The sequence below is a fragment of the Bos mutus genome, chromosome 14 (assembly GCF_027580195.1).
Source record: "Bos mutus isolate GX-2022 chromosome 14, NWIPB_WYAK_1.1, whole genome shotgun sequence".
NCBI lineage: Eukaryota > Metazoa > Chordata > Mammalia > Artiodactyla > Bovidae > Bos > Bos mutus.
This window is the reverse complement of record NC_091630.1, coordinates 52,828,742-52,846,195: the sequence shown is the minus strand read 5'-3', so window position 1 is coordinate 52,846,195 and position 17,454 is coordinate 52,828,742. Positions and strand designations below refer to the sequence as shown.

The window sequence follows — 17,454 nt, the reverse complement described above, 5'->3', positions numbered from 1 at the left end:
GTAGAAAATGCACAGTATTACCCACATGACCATGGATAATGCCAGACAGTTCTGCAAAATTATTGTTTATTTAGTGTGTTTTAGAGTAAAACTGAAACCCAAGATGATTATTTCATAGATTGTCCATTTAACGACATAATTGACCCTAAATGTTCAACCATACTGAACTGCCTAGTTCCAACGAACAGAAACACCCTCAGAGTCCAAGGCAGTCCTTTAAAACATGGATGAATTCTTTCTTAGGAAAGCTAAGAGTCCCAGTGAAACACTGTATGTATGGTGACTGAAGGAGCCACATTTCATCAACACTCTTCTGTGTTCTGTGTTTTATTTACAGCTAGCATTTCAGCTCGTGAATACACAGAATACTGTCCAAATATTACTCAGCTTCATTCACTATCTGTGGTAAAGTTATCTACAGAAAACAAAGACCATGTCTCTTTTCTGTAGAGAGAAACAGAATCTCTCTCCCATTCTTGTTTTCTTATACATCGCTCCACAGAATCATAGTCTATAATCATAATCTATTATTAAGAACAGCAGCCTAGCAAGGTCAACCTTGTTAAAATAAAGTTTAAAAACTTATTAGTCACTGATACTCTTGTTATGTTTTTATTTCCCACATAAATACGTGAAACTATACTGAAAAATGGGCTTCCCCGGTAGCTCAGCAGTAAAGAATCCACCTGCAATGCAGGAGACACAGAGTCATGGGTTCTATATCTGGGTTGGGAAGATCCCTGAAGAAGCAAATGAATGGCAACCCACTCCAGTATTCTTGCTGGGAAACTCCATGGACAGAGGAGCCTGGCAGGCTACAGTCTATAGGGTCGCAAAGAGTTGGACACAACTGAAGTGACTGAGTATACATGCATGAATACTGAAAAATGTTCTGAATGTAACAATTAATGTTCTTTTACTGAAAATATGAGAAAATAAGAATACATATGTATATGGTGGGAAAGATGAGGGTCTGAGGATCTCCAGACAGCAAAATTATTTCCCAAATCATTTACTAACTGTAATAAAATCTTCTGTCACCCAACATGCTCCTAGTAGGAAAATAAGGAGACAATCATTCACCTGTGCTTTAAAAGTTAATTTATTGGCTCATTGCATATTAAAAAAAACACACACACATTAAATTGACTTACAAAGCATTTGCATTTCTTACCTAAAATCTTTTCAAGATAATTTGCTTCCTCATAAATCCACCTATATACCATTTTAAAATTAAGAGTATTAAATATTTAAGATTTCTTTTTACAATATAGAGACTCTCCTGCTTAAAAAATACTTGAAAATGTTAAGTGTTGTCAATTACTCCTTTTAAAAATTGTTCAGTAGAGATTTTCACAAATTAAATTCATCTTACTCAAGAAAATATTATAAACAAAGTAAACATTTAAGCCAAATATTTCCAACACCAGTGATCACTGACTCAGATTAACACTCTGAAATAGAGTAAGTAATAGAAACATTAGAGAGTTTTATGTGATCACCTACTGTAATTTAAAATAATGCTACAGGGAACTTAATCTTGGCTTGCTAACTTTTTCCTAATTGAACATGTGAATATGAATACCTAATAATGCAATTCGGTAAATAATGGCTTGCAATACTGGCAAATTTAATAGGTTAAATCAGTGTACATTCTCAGGGCGTATAATTCTTGTTTTAAAATTATTGATGTTATTTTATACTAAGATCAAAACCTAGATAATTTTTGTGCTTTGACCTTTGAAATTGTTTTAAGATTTCATGGCTCAATTAGAAGGGTTAGTTTATAGAAAGGGTACTCAAATTATTTTTCATAAGAAAATAAACGGAAGCAATCATGCAAATTTTGAGCATAGAAGCTCCTTTGCCTTAGACTTGTGACCCAAACTTAATGATAAAATCGACAAAATATAATGAAGTGTGTCAGGAAGGCCAAACAAGGCAGATAAAAGTTTCCAAATAGGTTGCTTACCAACATTCTTTATTTAGTGACAAATAGCTTTTTCCTGAATATCTTCAGAGCATTTAGTTTTTGCTAAATGATGCCTCAGTTGGTCACTGATATAAAATAATACTGCTAGTCATTCATTTTCTTCAATTTGACATTTAGAAGGGGGGCTGTAAAAATGAAAAGGGTGGGTTTTTACTATATGTAAAATACAGTTTTTAAAAAATTCTGATGCCTCAGTGACTGTATTTTGTTTTGGACATCTTTAAACATATAATCACAATACTGGATGTATATGTTTTGTTGTATCTAATTAGGCACATAGTAATTTCTCACTGCAGAACACATATTTGGAATGAGTGATGGAAGGTCAGTTAGAATGAGTGTTGAATCAGAATTTTAAAACAGTTTTAGGAAGATGAATTTATTACAACTACATTTATAATAAATTAGTTGGGTATATACTGCTTTCTCTAATAAACTGTGTGTTCTTAAAGAGGGTAATCCAGTGCATAGTATCAGTCTAAGAGGAAATGCTCAATAAATGTTTGACTGAATAAATGACTAATCCTTTAACCAATAACAAAAAATGCTTCCCTTTAACAAATATATACAAACAGTTTTTAATTTAAAAGGCACAGCATTGTCCAAGTATCTTCTTACAACTTTACATTTGGATATTGCATTACACTTTTCAAAATAAGTTCACACATCTTACTGTGTTCAATCCTCATAATGAACCCTGGCATTCAAAAGCCATATTATTTTTATTTTGCAAATATGGAAACACTGAGAGGCAAAGTGACTTGTTGATAATAGTAAATCAATTGTGTCATAGCTAAATTTCATGTCTTTTAACTTATTTCTCTATGACATTTATTCTATTCATAGACAATCTTTAATGACCAGGTTTAAGCCTGTCACAAGACTCCATCCATTGCTTTTATATAATATTTCCACCCTTAATTCCTTTCACTATAAATTAAGCAGAAATTAGAATGGAATGCTTTTCTGTGCTCTCTCTGCTATAGCAACACAGAAGTGTGCTACTAAGATGAATTTAATAATCTGGAGGTTTCCACATCAGGCAATATGGTGGAATAGAGGTCCTAGTACAAAACGAATGGGCTCTACTTTGTGGCAGGACGGGATAAAGGTTGCAGCCCAAGAGGGGTAGGACATGTGTGCATGCACGTGTGTGTGGGTTTAATCCAAGACCTGTGCACAAAGGCAAGAACTTGCAGAGGCAACATCTTCAGTAAGTGACTAGAAAGAAACCTCACTCCACAGAGGACTGGGTATTCTTGCTTATCCCTACTCACAGGTTGCAATCTGGCTGACTTAGGGCCAGAACCCACCCTATCTATGCAGTTTCCCATGTGTGTGTGCTCAGTCGCTTCAGTCACATCCGACTGTTTGCGACCAGATGGACCGTAGCCTGCTAGTCTCCTCTGTCCATGGGATTCTGCAGGCAAGAATACTGGAGTGGGTTGCCCTTTCCTTCTCCACCCAGGGATTGAACCCACATCTCCTGTATTGGAGGCGGATTTGTTACTACTGAGCCACTAGGGAAGCCCATGTAGTTTCCCGTCCCCTCTCATAATACTCAAGGTGAAATTTTAAATTGATCTGAATTTGATAGTAACAGCAGCCAGGTGAAAGCAAACACAAATTTTCTCTGGAGGTGTGAACTTTAAACTCGGGTCTTAAAAAAAAATTCCAGAGATAAAATTCCAAAGAACGAGTCCACTAAACAAGCAATTCCGAGGAAGAGTTAAAAGAAAAACAAAATACAGGATCAGACCCATAAAACACTGATGATGTGGAAATACCAGATATGAATATAAGTTTCTTAATATATTTTTAAAATGAAAGAAGATATTGAGTGTATGATGAAGGAACAAGATACTATCAAAAATGACCAGGCAGATAGAGAATTCTCAAATTGAAAATGTAACCACTAAATTTATCAGACTCAGGGGAATTGAAATCTGAAAGCTGACAAATTGACGGCTGGCACCCTGGCTCAGATCAGCTCTGGAGACCCCATAGAAGGCAGAGGGTAGTGAGGATCTGAGTGTGAAACACAAGAAGTCTAGAGCATCTCAGAGAATGAAGGCTGTCACAGACTGTTGTCTGTGTGTGTGGGTGTAGGGGGGTGGTGCTGATGACAGGGCTCGTGGCAGCCCAGGGCGGAGGAGGGGCATGCAGTAGTGAGAGGATGGGTGGGGGCAAGAGTTTTAGGTTCTGCTTTGGCCTTTCCCCCAGATTAACTGTCCCACCAACATAGTTTACATCACTGGGTGAATAGAGCACTGAAACATCATGGGTACACATTATGAGATACTACACAGTAGTTAGAAGTAATAGATCAAATACATATAAAGTAATACTTTTAAAGTATAGTGCTTAGTAAAAAATTAAGAAGAATATGATGTATAGAATAGACATTTATGAAAATTAAAAAACACATACACCCAAGATAATAACATATGTTTTATAAAAACACCTACAAATAAAAAGATACATACCAAACACAGAATATTTCCTGATGATGAGGAAGGGTATAATGGTAGGGCTTAGGGATAGAATAGAATGAGTAAATAAAGCCTTGTTTGGACCAATTATAATTGTGTACCGTGAACTAAGGGGTATAAGGCATGTGATCACTCAATCCTGTGAACCTGAGGTTAAAATAAAAAGACAGAAGAAACAAACCCAATGGATGAGTTAAAGAGTAGAATAAACTGAAAGCGATATAAAGATCCAAAGAAATGGCCTAGAATGTAAATTAGAGATAAAAAAAAAAATACAAGGGGAAAAGGTCAAACAACATGGACTGTAAACAAGATACAGAGCTGAAAGAGGAAATTTTCAAAGAGATAATCGTGAACATTCTACGCTTGATGAAAGGCACCATGGCATGCAAGCACAATAAACAGAAACTAAGAGCGTCAAAGACAAAGAGAGCACGTTAAAGCTGTCAGAGAAAAGAGGCAGACTACCTACTGAATAATTAAACCGAATGAAGGCTACGCTCTTAACAACATGAGATATCAAAACAGGAAAAAAGGCAAACTCAGGAATGAGGACAAAAGGAAAGCATCTTCAAATTGGCAAAAACAAAGTTTAGACTGACAGACCTTCACTAAGGAGCATTTAGTGCATGAACTTCAGGAAGGAGAAAAATAGATGCTAGAAAAGCTATTAGGCTACTAAATATGGTCAGTATTTTATAATGTTATTTTAAAGATAAATTTCCTTTTCAAAAATGAAAGCAAATTTCTGAAATACTAGAAGTTTCAATGAAATAACTAGAACTTATAACTAGAAGTTCCCATGAAATAACTGGGCTTATTTACCTGCTTTGCCTGTTTAAATATGGCATCAGCATTCAAGTTGAATGACAAACCATCATTTGGCAATCTGATATTAGCAATCTTTGAATCATCCAGCCGATGCTGCATTTTGGCATATGGAATTATACTGCATTACATAATGGTGTAATTCAAATACTACAAATCAAATCCCAGTCCAAGAGGTGAGGCATCAAGAACAAACACTGCTCTCTAGTTTCTCAGTTGATATAAATCGAAGCATTCAGGAACGTTAATTACAATACCGGCATAACCCTTACAGTTTACACTGGAGTCAAATGCTATAATCAATCCTGTAATGATCTCAACATTTACTCCTACAATAAACCTAATACTAATGTCTAGGGCAATTGCTGAATATATAATAGGTTTTGTGTGTTCTTATACTGATAAATCTTACCAGTATCTAACTTGAACATGAGTAGCCTTATATAACAAGAAATTTTGTTTTACTGAGCCACAGTATACAAAGTAATAAAGTACATTTATGGATGATTAAATATTGAAGTGAAGTTGAAGCATTTAATCTACTGCAAACCTCATTTAATGCAAACGTACCCCAGCAATATAGATATTATTGATATTATACTTGAAGGGAACATTTTCATCTAGTGTATCTCGTGGAAATTTAATTTCCTTCTTCTCTGAGAACTTGGAATTTGTTAGACTGTGTCCATTTACAGCATAAATTTCCATTAGTACATAAAGCGTATTTTTACATATTATAGAAGAATTTTTGACTTAACAAAATCCCACAGTGTCAGATCTATTACTGTGAAGGCACACATACAATGACATTTGCAAATCACAATATGTAGAAACTTAAAAAAAGCTACTTTAAATTTATCATTATGTTGATTTTGATGTCCATTTTCATGCTACCATCTTTTTTTTTTTTATGATGGGTTTTGTGATCAAGTATAGATGGGACTGATCTCAGATCAAATAGAAATTGGCATTTTTAAAACAAACAAAGCAATTACACTTGAAGAAATTAAAAACAAATAGATGAACTGAGGACATTTAGGTTAGTTTTCTAGATAGATTTCTCTCCTTTCCTTTTAGCTTAAGATTTTATTTTGTACCTAAATAAAACATCAGAGTCTGGGTAAGGAATACCAAACAAAAAGCGGCTATAGTTTAGTTCTAACGGCTTATTATCAATTATTTCTAAATCAAAGTAAGTTAAAAGCACAACCAACAATTGCTTTATTTCAACCATGGCCAAAAATCGGCCTGGACATTTGCTGACTCCCAATCCAAATGGCAAGTGGTAATACTTCAGCTTTTTCCCTCTTTTAAAAAAGGTGGTTTTCTTCTTACCATTTTCTGTAAAACGATCAAATCTAAACTCCTGTAAAGAAGAAAACAGCATGTTAAAACAAAAAAATTCCATGAAAAAGTTTGAGTTCAGTTCACAAGGATGCTAGCTCTCCTTGCCCATCTTAAAAGGTTTCTTTTAATGTAGCAAACGAAAGTTATGACCAACCTAGATAGCATATTCAAAAGCAGAGACATTACTTTGCCAACAAAGGTCCGTCTAGTCAAGGCTATGGTTTTTCCTGTGGTCACGTATGGATGTGAGAGTTGGACTGTGAAGAAAGCTGAGCGCCGAAGAATTGATGCTTTTGAACTGTGGTGTTGGAGAAGACTCTTGAGAGTCCCTTGGACTGCAAGGAGATCCAACTAGTCCATTCTAAATGAGATCAGCCCTGGGATTTCTTTGGAAGGAATGATGCTAAAGCTGAAACTCCAGTACTTTGGCCACCTCATGCAAAGAGTTGACTCATTGGAAAAGACTCTGATGCTGGGAGGGATTGGGGGCAGGAGGAGAAGGGGACGACAGAGGATGAGATGGCTGGATGGCATCACTGACTCAATGGACGTGAGTCTGAGTGAACTCTGGGAGTTGGTGATGGACAGGGAGGCCTGGCATGCTGCGATTCATGGGGTCACGAAGAGTAGGACACGACTGAGTGACTGAACTGAACTCAACTGAAGTGCAAATCAGGTATGAACTTTCAAAAATCTCCAATGTTATTAGACATTCACTCCTCTCATATCAAACAGAAATCCAGACTCTTCTGTAGGACCTCTCTTCACATTTTTTCCTATGCTAAGTATAGAGGCAGTATTTCTGTTTTTGTTCTCTAAAATGGGTCTCGACTTAATGACACCTGAAATACCAAGGCTGGGGGAAAGGGAAGGGCAAGGCCTCCACGGTTACTAGGGAATAGTGAATTCTACTGACCAGAGAGGCTGCTGGAGAGGGCAATGGCACCCCACTCCAGTACTCTTGCCTGGAAAATCCCATGGACGGAGGGGCCTGGTGGGCTGCTGTCTATGCGGTCGCACACGACTGAAGCGACTTAGCAGCAGCAGCAGAGAGGCTGCTACAGATGGACAAGTAGGATGAGTTTAGGATTCATGTTTGGATGAAACATATGAAATAATAAGATTCACATTAAGCACTAGAAAAGAAGAGCACTAAGATACAAAGTCTGTCTGGATTGCTTTTTGATGTTTTATTGACTTTCTTCTATGACAGTTCTCTTTAGAATGAGTGTTCCTTGGGTTAACTCTTTTGGTTTCTGATATGTTTTCATAAACAAGTAATATTATTTGTTACAGAAAATTATGGGACTGGTTTATGGAAGGTGTTTGGTCCGCCATCTTAATTTACTCTCAGTTGAGTTTCTGAGAGGACACTGAGCGACCTTATTTCAGCCCATGGTAAATTAAACCATTGATTAGATTAATGCACATGGCATGCATGACAAGACCAAGTCTGTCCTGTATGCCATGCTCATTAGCATTAGACCTGCTCAGCACACAACTTTGCCATGAACTATGAAGCCAGAGGCAAAGAAGCAGGTCAGACCGAAGGCATTCAGATTATAGCAAAAACCCCACAGTACAGATAGATTCTGACTCTATCACAAATGATCTAATTTTCTCGCTCAACGCCAATATTCATGTCAGTGAAACCATTTCCTTTAAAAGTATTGGTTTTACCCTCATTTACCTAGGATACTGATTTTGATAACTAATTAAGCTTTTAAAACACATCTTGGGTAGTTTCTATTCCACCCCTGCCCCCTAAACTTGCAAGCTGATGAGATCATAATGGGAAAATTAATCTGCATCAGAATGCAAGCATATTTTGCCATAGATAGTTCTGGGATATATCTGAATAGGATCTACCAGTGCTAACCTATAAATACCTGTCCATCCTTGGAGCATGGATAAGGACATTCTCTGTGGACATCGACTTTGTTACTAGAGATGGAATTACAACTTGGCACTGTATCTCAGTAAATCTTTTTTTGTTACTGGAGCCCAGGCCTGCCTGCCTGAGTTCAATACTGCAGCTTCCTCCTTCTCAGTGACCAATCTAAGATCGTGCTCTTCTCAAGAGTTTTTTTGCCTAGGCCAAACCAGTGGATATCACTTTTACATTTGAAAAGCTCTCACTGCAGTCAGTCTCATAGTTTAAGTCAGAATATACAGAACGAAAATTTAGTTTGAGTTACGACTTCATAGTATGCTGATATCATAAATAAGCCAGACACTGTTACGGCATCTTGATTTTCTTTTGTATACATGGATATACAGCTGAGAAGCCACAGTGACCAACAAAAAAATGCCTAAATCTTCCTTCTCCCCTGCCACCTTCAGCGAGTGCACATGCAGCTCCCTCAGACTTCTAGTCAATCAGTAATATCACTCGTCCAATTTTCCATCACCTCCCAGTCAATTTCCTCACAATAAATATCAAAGAAATTCCTAGTTGTTTATATTATGGACCAAGAAAGGAAAAGGCCAATTTCTTTTGTTCTGTGGCTACCATCAAGCTCAAAGGCAATATGGGCATACATAGCAATTTTTTTTTTTTAATGTGGACCATTTTCAAAACCTTTATTGAATTTGTTACAATACTGCTTCTGTTTTATGGTGGTTTGTTTTTTTTTTTTGGCCATGAGGCATGTGGGATCTTAGCTCCATAACCAAGGATTGAACCTGCATCCCTTGCATTGGAAGGTGAAGTCTTAACCACTGGACTGCCGGGGAAGTCCCCATAAATAGCTTTTTGTGTTAAAATTTCTTTTCAGTCTGTCTTCCTTTGCCAGGACATGGAGAACCTGAGCAGGTTCCATGTTATTAGGAAGGGCTTGTGACAGCTGCTAGAAGTATAGTCTGTTTTTTTTTTTTTTAATAAAAGAAGGGGTGTAATAGTCTCACTTCAGAGATTCTGAGGTCACAGCGACATAGAACAAAAAGTCAGGAAGCTTGAGATGCCGTGATCTTTGATCAGGAACACGATGAAAATAGGATCCATCACATGGCAGTACACTGCCATAACAGTTCAGTGCTACACAATTAAGGGACCGTTAAATGCAGTATTATTCAATGGATGAGAAGAGAACAATCCTGAGAGACAAGCATTAGGCACCGAGATTCCCCACGGCTCCTCTGCTGATTGTCTACTCCTCCACTGGTTGCTCCCCATCATCATTCTTCTGTGTGACCTATTGAGGCACCCATCATGGTGACCATGTTGCTCTGGCCTCTGACTGATTCCGGACAGGGTGTGTGAACCAGTCTCTCAGGGCTACAGGTGAAGAGTCTGTGGGGCCATCTGGGAGAATGTCCCTTCTCATGAAGAAGGAAAAATGTAGTGAAACGGTTCCCCACTCTTCCTACTCTGGATCTGGTTAGATGAGAATAAGATCCCTGCAAGGCTGCAGCGATTCTGTCACCAGGCTGAAGACGAAGCTAACCCACAGGAGATGGCAGAGCCAAGAACTCCCAAGAGATGAGACTCGTCACACTGTCTTATTTATCTCTATACTTTCAAAGTCCCCACCGGAGTGCTATGCACATAGTGAGGTTCTATGTATGTTTGTTGAATTAATGAATAAATACATGACAATAAAGTATATTTTAAAAGCAATCTTCAAGCTTTTGAAGAAAACAGAGATATTGAATGAGTAAATAAAGATGGGAAGAATGAAGAGTAGATGAATATTCAAATAGAAAATGTTTACAAATAGAAAGTGGTATACTATTTAGCGCTAGAAATAAAGATTGGGTAGACGATACAATTTCCTGGATAGAGAAGAATTTTGGGTCTGAGTGACTGAGGAACATTGCATAACACCCTAATCTGAGTTCTCCAAATTTTATGTTTAGTTCAAGTCAACAGCTTTTTTTTTTTTTTAAGCATTTCCAGCATGTGAAGGAAGTACTAAAGTTTAAAAAGGCATAGAGACTTCCCTGGTGGTTAATAGTGGTTAAGACTCCATGCCTCTAATGCAGGGGTGTGGGTTTGATCCCTGATTGGAGAACTAAGACCCCACATGCTGTGTGGTGTGGCCATGAAAATATTTTTAAAAAGTAAAAGACATAAAACATAGTCTTGTTGGAGTAGTTATAGGTGTTCAAATCCATATGATCAGCTCTTGTAGTCACTCAATTCATCATTTTGGGTTTAGGAATCTGGATTAGATAAAAGATATGACTTTCTAGAAATAAAAACTGTCACTATTTTGAATGTATGACTAAGAGGCTGCACACTTGCCCTGGTTTATAGCCAGACCTCCTGGGAGCAAGATGACTAAGTACAGAGATTTCTTTTTTTATCTCCGTGACTTGGATTCCAATCAGTGGTGCGCTGTGGCCAGTTTATACCAGTAAGAGAGGGTACACATCTCTTCCCCACACTGTGTTCAGGGTCTTCACGTTGGTAGCAGGAAATCAGTGAAGATGAGAGCGTTTACACCATGACAATTGACAAAATCAGGGTTTTGCAGAGTGCTGGTTTGCCAGCACATTGCTGGTTCCAATATGGTAGGAATGCAAGTGCCAGTTCACTAGCGGAGCAGAAATCCTCTCAACACGGAGCATGTGGTTATAAGAACACAGCCGCATCATAAGGACTAATCCCTAAATAATAAGCTCTTAAGGACAGGGGCCTTTGATATATCTATATCACCCATTATGCACATCAATGTGCTTTCTGGATAGTAGATGCTCAATACAGGTTTATTTTGTTGAAATGTACTAATGGCACAATCTATATTCCAGTTTGAGAGACACAAAATCATGAGACTGTTTTCACATTTGTCATGATCTGTGTATTTTAATAACAGTGACAATAATCTGAAGAATATTGATGAAACAATTTTTACAGTAATTTAGAATTTTTTTAAGGGCTTTCAAACTCATTTATCATTTTTTAATCCCTGCGCCCCTGAGAAGTAGACTGGGAAGGCTTGTATGACATTAACTCAGAGCTTTGGGGTTGGTAGGGGGTACTCCAATGGCTTTGTAATTACTTTGTTTCACTGTGTCTTTCTTTAGAGGCTATTTGGTTATAGAAATGCATCACCATCTAAAACGTTGGCTCTTTCTTCCTATGGGCCAGCTTCCCTTTATACCTTAGCACCTCCACAGAGAAACCAACCAATACATTTGGTCTTCTCCACAGCTCTACTTTTGGATGCTTCATTTTGCCAGAAAAGTAATCATCACCATTTACTAATTACTTGAAAGCCAGTGGCTAGAATTCTGGTTGACAATTGACATAAATTTGAGGAAGCTTCCAGAAAATTTTAAAGGTACCCATTTAAAAAGGTACCCATTCCGAGTTAATTAAGAGATCATCCAGACTTTCTTGGGTGGCATTTAGATGGATAAAGAAGGAAGAAGAAAGAACTGGGAAGGGGGGGGTTTCCTTTGTTCTCGCCCACTGTTTTAAATTTCACTTGCCAATCTGTTTTCCCACATCAGCATGTGCCACCTGACAGGCTAACATCACAATAAGCTAAGGAACCCACATTTAGGGAAAAATAATTCTTGGTACAGGTTACACGCTGGTAGCTTATAGGCCCAATTAGGTATCCAAACATTTTTTGTTTAGCCCACATTGTGTTCAGACTTAATTTTTCCAAACATTTAAAAATTTTAACTTTCACCCAAAAGTCTGTTTTTGAAGTTTAAAAAACTAATAATAAAAATGACTTGATTACATCAGGTCTATGTGCTTATAAGAACTGAGGGTTGGTTCAGAAGCAGCCAAATGATCTCACATGCCTCTTGGGCAGTCCTTTCACCAGAGTTTTTACCACTCCCAATGGTATTGCAATATTTACACACAAGCCACCCTATCTATTGGATCTAATTAGGCCCAGGATACATTTGAGTGTGTGGTCTCTGCAGTGATTTAACATTTTAACTGAAGTATAATTTCACTTTCGGAACACTCACCCATCTCAGCACTTCCTATTTGCTTCCTTCTATGGGTACCCTCCTGAGTGCCAGGCACTGAGAAATCAGAGAAGGTTGAGGACAGGCTCTCTCTGCTCTAAGAACTTATAGGATATGGGCACATGAGTAAACAAGTCACTGCAAGATACCTTGGGCTGTGCCCCCTCACACAGACTACATAGGCCAGAGGGAGCAGTGGCAGATTCTCTGAGGAATGATGTGGAAATCAGGGACCTTGTCAAAGATGGTGACTAAGAGAGAGTCTTGTGAAGTCAACTGGAGTCTCTCGGTAGACAAGTCAAGAGGGACATTAAACAATAGACAGATGTGTGAGGAAAGAGGTGCCCTGCTTTTAGAATATTCTAGGGTCTCTTGGGCTTGAACATCCTGAAACCATGCCTCACTGGTTGGGAGCAACCCATCTTTTGCTGAAGATTCTCAGTCTCCACGTTCTCCAAGAATAACTGTACTTATATCTGGAGTTCGTCTTTTCCATGATTTTGGACTAACAGCTAGTGGTTGTTTTCTGTATCTAAGGAAAGCCAGGTCTTCCTATATCTGTAGGGTACCAAAGTCAGGCAGTGAGGAATATGAGCCTTTGATAAGCTCCTGGGACAATGCTGTCAGTGACAAATAACCAAGGACAGAACTTTCCAGAATTTTCTTCTCTTTTCTTACTCTTGGCACATGATGGTTTTAGGAATGGGCATCTGTTCTATGAGCATCAACAGCATCTACTTATTGTTATCCTAAGTTATTAAGTGCAATAGAAATCAACCCACGAGCCTGAGAAGAGTGAGTGCTCAGTAAACGTTTATAGAATGAATGATTATGTAAGACTTTGCCAAACATATAAAATTGGTTCTGCCCCATACCATTTTTTTTCTGTGCCAGTAGCTATCACATTTCACCATTCCACAACTAATTTCAAGGGAACAATATCACAACAAAAATTAGCTAGTTGATTTTAACATTAGTCAGGCATAACTGACTAAGTTTAAGTCTGGTAAATAGTACAGAATGCTCATCAAGTCAAGTTAGAGCTGTCCTAATGATGCTAACTCGGGGTTCACAGTACTGCAGTTTTGTTCTTCCCACCAATTTAGTATGAGGCAAACCCTTCTGACTACTATTTATTATGTATAGTTTGGGGGTTGCTATTTAGCATTGTACAGAAAAAACATAATTGAGCACATTTCCAATGTTTACCTTTGATACTGGGTTGACAAAAAATTTTGTTTGGGTTTTTCCATAAGATGTTTAACTTCCTAAAAGTCTAATCCATGAGTCTAACTCATGGGGGCAAGGCTGGGGATACAGACGAGGAGGAGCCCAGAAATTCTTAATGACAGTTATGGTTGGGTAAACATTTATTATTTGTTGATGACTTGAATGTTGATTTTACTATCATGACATGAATGGTAAATTTAATGACAGTGGAATAATCACAAAATAGAAACACAAAGTGGAAATTAAATGAAAAATTGTAGATAAAAATGAAACTGTTTTCAAATTCTAAAGTATTTTTCAAAGATTAGCTATTTACTTGCTTTATTTATTGAACATCTAACTATGTGTGGATTTTTTTTTTTATATTTACAAACGTGGAGATGAAGCTTGTTGTTTGCACAATGTTCATTCACTCACTAATACCCAACTTCTGATTTGCCATCATTAGTTAAGTAAGACCTCTTCTGAAACACACAGAAACTATATATATATTCTCCCCTCACTTAGGAAATTTTGTCTTTGCTGATGAAATAAATGCAAACTATGTCATTGTATTTGAAGTCTGTCCCTTTCTAATTAATTTTCAAAATTCAACCAGATTTTAAACCAGCTTGGCTGTCAAACACCTTAGAAATTGGGTTTAGAAGTGGTTCAGCTCTAAACTGCTCAGAAAGTGCATGGAAGTTTCTCTTTGAAACATGGTATTTTACATATAAAAACCACTGCAGCAACAACCTGACTCCCTGAGAAGCACAGGCAGAAGATGACTGCTTGCAATTTGCATGCAGGTGCTGAACCTCTGAAGTGGTATTAAGGGATGAGCCAGGGTGGATTAATTTCCAGTCTTTGATATTCATTAACTCCAGCTTCAGAAAAAAATACAAGGAGATGACACAATTACCCTCAGAGCTTCACCCGTGAGCAGCAGCTTTACAATCTCAAGTTCACAGTGCCATCCTAATTGATCAAGAAGGGGCACATGCCTTTAGTAAGAGGTGAAAAAGTAGAGAGCTTAACTATAGCAGTGATGGTATCGGACTCTGGGACAGTCAAGCCCACACTGGAAACACTTAGCACAACAGTCTACCAGTGTTTCTTCTCTAAGTGACCTGTCAACAGCTAGCCCTCCATGGTTTTGTAACACATCTCTGCCATGCAAGACTTAATTTTGGCCTAAAGTGACTAGTGTCCATTGTGGTATCAATGTTCATTTCACTTGATGAAACTAGAGTTTAGTCTCATCTCTGTATTTTTATTTATAGATCACAAAACCTTTGAAAGAGAGGTCCTTAAGAAAACCTCTCAGTAAATAGGATGATGTTTCCATTGGATGGAAAAACTGGAGTCATTAAGCTCTCTCAAATTCTTTCTGGAACAAGGTGGCAAAAGAAAGAGAGACCATGAGGGAAGGAATGTGCTTGCAGCATCTAAGACGGAGCGATGCTGGCTGGATGTTTACTTACATCTGGAGCTTCAAAGATTTCAGGGTCGTGGTGTAAGATGGGAGGAAAGATGACGACAAAATCTCCCTTTCGCAGACAGCAGTCCTGGCTCTCTAAATGAAGTGTCAAGTCCTCTTGAACGAAACGAAAGATGCCAGAAAAGGAGCAGAGTCGCAAAACCTCGAGAATGGTACTTTCTGAAAGAAACAGGCAAGCATCATTTTTATTAAAATACGACTGCGTTTGAAAAGTACTCTCATTTAACCATCAAAGCTCATTACCAATAACTTCAATTGACAGGGAAATCCTTTCCCAATCAGATCCATCAGAGCAGCAAGAGGGAGTGGATGCGGGCTCTGGATGGGAGAGAAGGAGGGGAGGGGTGAGATAGTGTGGGGCATTTCACAGGCAAGACACAACTCTGCTGTACTGGGACAGAAAGTCATTAATTAGGATTTTTTTGTAGGAAAGATTGATCTGCAAGACAGGAAAGCTGTGTTGGGGTACACTCTTTGGAAATTAAAACTGTATCCCAGTTAAAGTACACCCCTGGTGAGTTATTTCACCAACCTTCTGAAGAACAGCGATGCCTTCAAAGCCAGGCTTAGGCATTTAATATCCACTTAGGCAGTTAATAGTAAAATAATTGTAGTAGTGCTTTCTGAGACAGCTTAACACTTAATTTCTTTTATGCTAGCTGTAAATAAAATGTGAGTCAGCATTTGCTGGAAAAATTTCAAAGGGAAAATACTTTGAGAGTATTCAGAAGAAAACCAGATTTCTCTGTGGCATCCAGGGAAAATAGCCACCATCATAACCTGGAAGATTCCAGAAGCTGAATGTCCTTGCTTTCCCAGTGGCCTTCACCTTTTGCTCCTAGCACGACAGATTTTATGGCTAATTTCCGGCAATTTATCCTGGCAGTTTGAGGAGGAATTCCTTTGGGAATAATATGCATAATTTGCATAAATCATTCTGATAGCATGCACATCAGCATGTAGCTGCTGTCTAGGTCTGCATCTCTGCCTTCATAATCAAAACTGACTATGTTTTCACCAGCGCGAATGGGTCCTAGAATAAAAAGCTTGATTCTTTCTAATCAGCAATGTGAAAGAAGAGCTCCAAATTGAGCGTTTTCTCCCTCCTCCACATGGTAACAAATGGTTGTGTTTATGGCTTGCAGTTGAGAATCACACACACACACACACACACACACACACACACACAGAGCCCAGTTTCTTAGTGTTCAGTAAAGCTCTGAAATGTAGAATGACTAATTATTAGATGATAGAAGCAGGCCACTCAGGGAGGGCTTGCATCAGCCAAACAAATAAAAATAAATGTTATTTCCCGAAAATTGAAATCTATGCACAGCTTGCATGGGGATATCTAACAGCTTTCGGGACCTTCTCCCAGGAGGTTTTTCCCTAAGCATGCATTTGTCTAAAGAAATGAGGCTGCGGTTCGCTCTGTGTGGCCAGTGTGGTGATTCGATGTGACGCACAGTGAGACCGTGCATATTCTTTTAGACTGCCTTCGTTATTATAATCAGGCAGAGTCAAATCGGTTTGTTGGTGATGAGGCCAGAAAAGAACTTTGGTTTTGGAACGGGGACTCTACTGCAGATAGCCACAAGGCGCCTGACACGACGGATTTCAGCTGGCAGGACACCAGCGACCAACATTTCCATGGTGCAAAGCAAGGGTCAGCTTCCCATGCGCTGCCGCTGGCTCTTGCTGAATCAACAGCAGCGCAGCATCATTTTAGCTTGTGGTGTGAAATGGTAGCTGACATATGCATCAGAGCTGGGCACCCACCCGGTCCAGTAGGGGTGCGAGAGGGAGAAATACAAAAGCACGGTAATTGCGGGCTGGCCGCTGTGACGGGGCAAGCATTGAACGGTCCGAATAACACGGTCAAATCCCATTGGCTGACGTGCTCTAGGGGAAGCGTGGCAGCTTGCGGCCACCACAGGATCACAAATGACAATCGGGCAAGCGTATCTTAGGCGGAAGTTAATCACAATAATGGAGCCCAAAGTGTGGCTTAGCGGTTGGATCGCAAATGACAAATCTGTTTTACCTTCCAGTACCAGTTATGTGCTTGAGATGAGGCTGGCTCTGGGTCTGAGCGGTCATGCGATCATCATCAGAGGACACAAGTCATGAACATTATTATCCTCAGAGGA

General features: G+C 38.7%; 1 protein-coding gene across 1 annotated transcript in view; it reads right to left on the bottom strand.

The window, feature by feature from the left end:
• Nucleotides 1-1,086: 1,086 nt before the first annotated feature.
• CYP7B1 (cytochrome P450 family 7 subfamily B member 1) overlaps nucleotides 1,087-17,454 on the bottom strand; it is a 174,287-nt gene continuing 157,919 nt past the window's right edge. Inside the window, exons 5-6 of the mRNA XM_005892952.2 lie at nucleotides 15,288-15,463; nucleotides 1,087-6,679 (exon numbers count right to left, since the gene is read on the bottom strand). Of these exons, the coding sequence (XP_005893014.1) occupies nucleotides 6,392-6,679; nucleotides 15,288-15,463 (464 nt within the window). The 3' untranslated portion in view covers nucleotides 1,087-6,391. The remainder of the gene's footprint in view (nucleotides 6,680-15,287; nucleotides 15,464-17,454) is intronic.